This window comes from Capsicum annuum, chromosome 3, assembly GCF_002878395.1.
Source record: "Capsicum annuum cultivar UCD-10X-F1 chromosome 3, UCD10Xv1.1, whole genome shotgun sequence".
Classification (NCBI taxonomy): domain Eukaryota; kingdom Viridiplantae; phylum Streptophyta; class Magnoliopsida; order Solanales; family Solanaceae; genus Capsicum; species Capsicum annuum.
The window spans coordinates 46,584,975-46,590,888 of NC_061113.1; the positions used below are offsets into that span (position 1 = coordinate 46,584,975).

The window sequence follows — 5,914 nt, forward strand, 5'->3', positions numbered from 1 at the left end:
GAGTCTCATCCCACTGTTCTAACTTGATCTAGACTTCATTGAATGTCCTTTAATCTCTCTAATGTATGCCACGAATGCACATATATATAGACCAAACATCTCCATAAAACAACTCCCTCCCTTGAGACTTACTATATACTTTTTTCTAAATTTAAGAACACCATAATAGTCCCAAAATAACTAACCCTAACATTTCGTAAAATAAATAAATAGACATTCCCAACAACAATTATACATAAAATATATTCTTTTTCATTTTGGTTTCTCATCCGGTATCCGGTGCCTACATTGGAGCCGGATCGCGCGCGTTGTAGGGCCCATTTAGGTGGCAGCACTCCCAACAGAGTTTTCTCCATATCAATGATCGAACCTCGACTCTCGACTTTCGATTAAGGATGAAGCAGCCCCATCCACTATACCACAACCCATGTTGGTATACATAAAATATATTCATAACTCATTTTATTAATCTTTAATGCTACACATTTTAAAGAATATTTTTTATTTCAACAACTAAATTCCAAAAAATAACCCGAACAAGGGAAACGTCAACGTCGAGAAAAAAAACACTCCTTTTGTCCCAAGATCGGAAGGGGGTTCACAAGGTGTCAGCAGAAACGTATATAAACAGTTTCTTTATCTCCCACAGAAATTTCAATGGAACCCGAAGGTAAACCAAACCCTCCTTTTTATCTTCTTTCTTCCTAATTTTTGCTTAATAACCCATTAATCTATTTTAGGGCAACGAACGTCCTCAAATCCCTCGGCAGTACTTGCTGCTCTCTTGTCCAAAAGAGCCAAACTTCATGAAGATCTCCGAAACCTCGAAAAACAGGTCGAGAAATTTGTGGGGGGTTTTATTGTTTTTGTGTTTTATGTATAGGGTCAATGTTGGTTTCCTGAAATTTTAATTGATGATTTGCAGGTTTATGACATGGAGACTATTTACCTGCAGGATCCAAGTCAATGTGGAAATGTACTAAAAGGTTTTGAAGGATTTTTATCATCGTCTAAGAGTACTAGCTTGTAAGTTTTAGTCAGTCTGTTTCAATTTGTTTGTGTGATTTTAACTTGACACCGTGTTTAAGAAAGTAAAAAAGTTTTTAAAATCTTGTGGTTGAAGATAATGTAGAATGTGCACCCAAGGGTGTGTCGTACTGGTCAACAAAGTGGGTGAGAACCATGAGGTCTTAGGTTCAAATACTAGTTGAGACCAAAAAACAACGGGGTGATTTCTTCTCGTCTATCCTAACCTGGGTGCATAGAGTTATTTGGTACCTGTTGTTGTTGGGAGGTATCGGGTATCTCGTGGAATTAGTCAAGGTGTGCGCAAGCTGGTCCGGACGCCACAATTATAAAAAACAAAGATATATGAAATGTACCAAAATGCCCTTTTATTTGTCTTAAACATGTCATGTGGAAAGTTGGAATTAAAGAATGGTCAATAGGAGAAAGAGGCATTCTTTTTGAAATGGACTAAAAAGGAAAGTAAGACAAATATATTGAAATGGAGGCAGTATTAACTTTTTGCTATTTGTTATAAGTTGTCCAGTTCTATCCTCTAGGCACGGTATATCTGCACACAAGTACAGTGTAAAATGAGAAAGGAGTTTTATCCCATTGCTACCTAGGTGTGAGGCAGCATAAGTAGGGTTCACCTAAGGATGGGTGTGGATAAAGGATTTAGTTTCATATTGCAACGAATTGCGCTTGAATAAAGTAGAATGGTGAACGGGTATGTAAAATTAATTTACTTGACCCCAACTATTTTGGAAATAAGACTAGTTGTTTCATAAGACCTTCTTTTTTTGGGATTAAGCAATTCATATTATAATAATTGTTGATGGCTTGGTTTAGAGAAATGAATATAGGTTTCGTTGTACTCTAGTGCTTCTTGTGTTGATTGCTTTCCTGCAGCGTTGTATGTTTGGATGAAAGGATTTCGAAGAGAAATGGAAAGAGTTGAGACTAAAAATCATACTGATTTTACGTTTATGCCAATCCTGTTCTCTCTCTCTCTCTCTCTCTCTCTCTCTCTCTCTCCTTTCTATTCCTTTCATGCCTGTCTTAAGAAGTAAGAAAAGTCAAGTCCTTAGTGTCTAGAGAATAGTGTAGTTCCATAATGTTTTGTAGTTGATATAACCAATTATACTGCAATATATTATGGTAATACTATGGACAAGTAATTTTTTGTTTACAAATGGTTAAATTAGTTACATGCACAACCGATTGATGGGCAGGAGTGTAATAGGAAGATTAAACCATAGGGTCAGAGTATGGGACAAAATTCTGATAGCCAATGTTTTGTGATGGATGTTGACAAGGAGGCAGAATACATCCAGATTACTTTTGGCATTTTGATTTTTCTTCGTAAAAGGTGATTGTATATATCCACACAATGACAGAAAAGTTCATCATTGATGTCAATGAGCTAGTTTCGTGTTCACCTTGTTAGACTCATTATTGAAAGGCTTTGTTCTGCTGTCCATCTCTGTCTTTTCTCCTTTCTTTTCCAGAGAAGATGTATGGAAGAGTGTTAATCTTGTTGTTAATGTGTGAAATAACAATAGTCGCAATCTGTTTTCTTTTCAGAGATAAATTCTACAACATGAGAGTACCCACAACTTTTTAGACATTGGTATAAACCCAATGTTGTTGACATTTTAGTTGGGCTGATTGTGCTGAATAGATCCACATGATTAAGCGTTTCAGTTGTCAGTAGAATTCTAATAATTCCTGCACCCTAGGGGATGGACTAATAGTTGAAGGGAGGTCCCACGTTTTAATTGCAGCAATAACACTTGGTGTGGGCCCATTTCGTCTTGTCTTGTTGGCGGGATACTTTGCAATATGTGCTTGTGGGTTGGACAGTTCATCCAGTGGATTAGTCGAAATGCGTTCAAGTTAATCTGGACACCAGTGATATAAGGATCCTTCCCTCCATCCTATTTTTGTTATTTACTTTGACTCGCATGCCTATTATGAGACAAGTTGGAAAGATGAGTTGTTTAGTGGCTGTGAAGGAACATGTATGATATACATTTACTTCAGAATTTTTGGAATATACAACAACATACCCAGTATTTACCCACAAAGTGGGTTCTGGGGTTTTTGGAATATAATATAATAAAATAGCAAACATCTATTTGATGTTGGAAATGTTATTGAAACTGTTATTCTTTGGAAATAGAACAGTATCATCTTTAGTTTATTCCACTAATCCTCTGGTAATATAGTTATGTTTGTACAAATCTACTGAATCTCCCTTTATGTTTTAAGTTTCAAATTTTTTGGCCATAATTTAAGGTTCACCAGTATGTTTCTTTATTGAAAGTACTTTTTTCTGTTTTGCAGCTTGAAACGGTCCAGGAAGTTTCAACCTGAAGATAGGCTCTTTTCTTTATCCTCTGTCACCTCACCGGCAGTATGTATTTTTCTGTATTTCTCAGCAAGGGGAAACATTTGAACGCTGTTGATGGATTTATATCTTAAAATCTTATACACTAGGAATCATAGCAGAGTTTCTGTGCATGGCATGCAAATTTAATTTGTCTTTAAGTTTATATCTGTCATTTCGCAAGATCATATGCTCTTTTCGCTGTTGTACCAATATTGGCCTTTGTTTCTTGTTAAGATTTATAGTTGATAAAGTTCGTTAGCTAATAGATTGTAACCCATTGACTATGTATGTCTATCTTTTAGATGTCTAGAGATTGTAAGGCAAGTTAGGGCGCTTCATATGAATGTCAAAAAGATTTATTAAAGATGACTAAAGCTAGAAATTCTTCATTGGGGCAACAACAGCAAGGTGTTCATTTGATCAGCACTCGTCTTTAACCACCTTCTTGGTTTATAGTCATGTTTTTAAGATAGAGATCTTAGTTCATTCTGTTTAACTTCAATGCAAAATTCTCCTTTTAGTACCATGTTAAAGCATAGGAAAGAAAAGAGAGCATAACATAAATGGAAAAAGGAAGGAATGAAACAGAGAATGTATCAATTTTCAGATGAATCACCAGAGAAGTAGATTAAGGGGAACAAGTCTTCTATCACCCATTTTAGTGGGTAGCGGCCGTCTAGGGGAAAAGGCTGTTTGAGCTTGTTCTTGGTTGAATAAGACAACAACATATTAGTGTAGTCTCACAAGTGGGGTCTTGGGAGGCTAGGATGTACGCAGACCTTGCCCTACCTTTGTGAAGTAGAGAAGTTGTTTCCGATACACCCTCGCCTCAAAAGAACTGTAACTAAAGCAGGATTAGAAAGAAAATAATGACAACAAAATAGAAAGATATTCAAAGCAAATGAGGCAACAAGTAGTAAATATTGAAGAATAAGATGCGATGCTAATACCAAAATAATACTACTAAAGGAGGAGAAGGTGAGAATAGGAGACTAATCCCCTTCCTCTCCCACATAAAGTACGATAACCCTCGGAAAGAAAAAGACCAGGTTAACTATAAGGAGAGTGGAAAAGAAAGAGAACATAGTCTACCAACTACCAAGCAACATATCAGACAGTCTCACTCTCATCCACGTAGTACGTTCAAATAATAAAAAGTTCTCTTTCTAATCCTATTTAGATTCTATTGGGTGAATACAATCAAATACATTTGAGCACAAAAAAGAAAAAAGATATTTAGGTTAATTTTGCTTGGAAATAGCTCAGATAGCACTCTGAAGACATGACATTAGTTGCTGCTCGTGTATACTACTACCTTTCATCTATCCTTAAATTACAATTACCGAAACCTCAACTTGAAACTTAAATTGCAACTTCTGGAATCTCTCCTTTTAACCCCTTGATTTTCTCTGTCCAAAAGAGACCAAAAGTAAACGAGATAATTGAGAAACTACTGTCCATGGACTATGGTCGTGGAATGACACCTCAATGCATATTTCATCCAACATGAAGTTGTGGTGCTGATTCCATTTTTTCATAGAACATGAAAGTTGCATCTTTCCACATTTTCAGGCTGAGGAACAGGCTCTTGGTCGGGATGGTGGAGGGATATCTGCCAATGGCCCGTAAGTAGTGAATATTTATCCTATAACTACCGTCGTTTGAGGAGTAAAATAGACAGTTTCACTGCTTTTTCTCCTATACTTGACAATCTATTTTTCAAGTTCTAATACAATAGAGTACCCTGGTTTTTGTCTGTTATTGCAGAGGTAGACAAAGGAAGGGCAGGGGAGGTCCAAGAGATGCAAAGAGAATGAGGCATTCAAGTGAACCAGACTATGATTATGAAGATGATCCAGATCTAATGTAGGTTTATCAATCTGGAATGATGACATTGATCGTTTTTGACATGTACAAATATATTTGGCGGCCTAGAATTGTATTTCTTTAGCATTGACTGGTCATTATGTCGTATTGAGTCACCCCAGGAACAGCAGATTAAAAAGAAATTGTATCCCGGGTGAATATTTTGTTTCTCTGTTGCTATTATATGTTTTTGACAGCAACATTATATGAATGTTTTGTTTTCCTTGTTGAGTGTCATTTCAGACTTGGTTAAATCTTCTCCAGGCATGTGGGTTCTCGCCGGGACCAAAATTTCAATAAAATATACTGTGCTTCCAGATACATCTATAATATGTGCAACATATATTGTGGCACAAGTTTTTAATCCTACCTATGGTTGTGTATAGAACACTAGTAACTCATGATTCATGAATGATATTCTTCCAAGGGTGAAATTTAATGTACACTGAGTTACAATGTTTTGTTTGAATAAACTCAAATGTAGGAAATTTTGAATTACGTGACCAGATGGCGATCAGATGAATCCATGGATGCGGATTCCATGTGTTCTTTAGGTCCCGTGTGTTTTTTTGTCCTCTTTGGACCGTAACTCTGAGCTTCTACAATAGTTTTTTTTCCCTCTTGGAAAACTTATTGCTTTTCTTTTTG

The 5,914-nt window shown here is 36.3% G+C and overlaps 1 protein-coding gene across 1 annotated transcript; it reads left to right on the forward strand.

Moving 5' to 3' along the window:
• The first annotated feature begins 513 nt into the window (after positions 1-513).
• LOC107863829 (chromatin modification-related protein MEAF6) lies at positions 514-5,491 on the forward strand. The gene is made up of 6 exons (XM_016709990.2): positions 514-670; positions 741-835; positions 926-1,026; positions 3,355-3,424; positions 4,973-5,025; positions 5,168-5,491. Exons 1-6 carry the CDS (start codon positions 658-660, stop codon positions 5,268-5,270), a joined length of 435 nt encoding a protein of 144 aa, XP_016565476.1. The 5' UTR covers positions 514-657; the 3' UTR covers positions 5,271-5,491.
• The last annotated feature ends 423 nt before the right edge of the window (positions 5,492-5,914 follow it).

What these genes read in the sequence shown, in the direction of transcription:
- LOC107863829 (XM_016709990.2), top strand. An exon ending in TCCGAAACCTCGAAAAACAG is followed by an intron (nt 836 to 925) that starts GTCGAGAAATTT and finishes GATGATTTGCAG; the next exon opens with GTTTATGACATGGAGACTAT. An exon ending in CCTCTGTCACCTCACCGGCA is followed by an intron (nt 3,425 to 4,972) that starts GTATGTATTTTT and finishes CCACATTTTCAG; the next exon opens with GCTGAGGAACAGGCTCTTGG.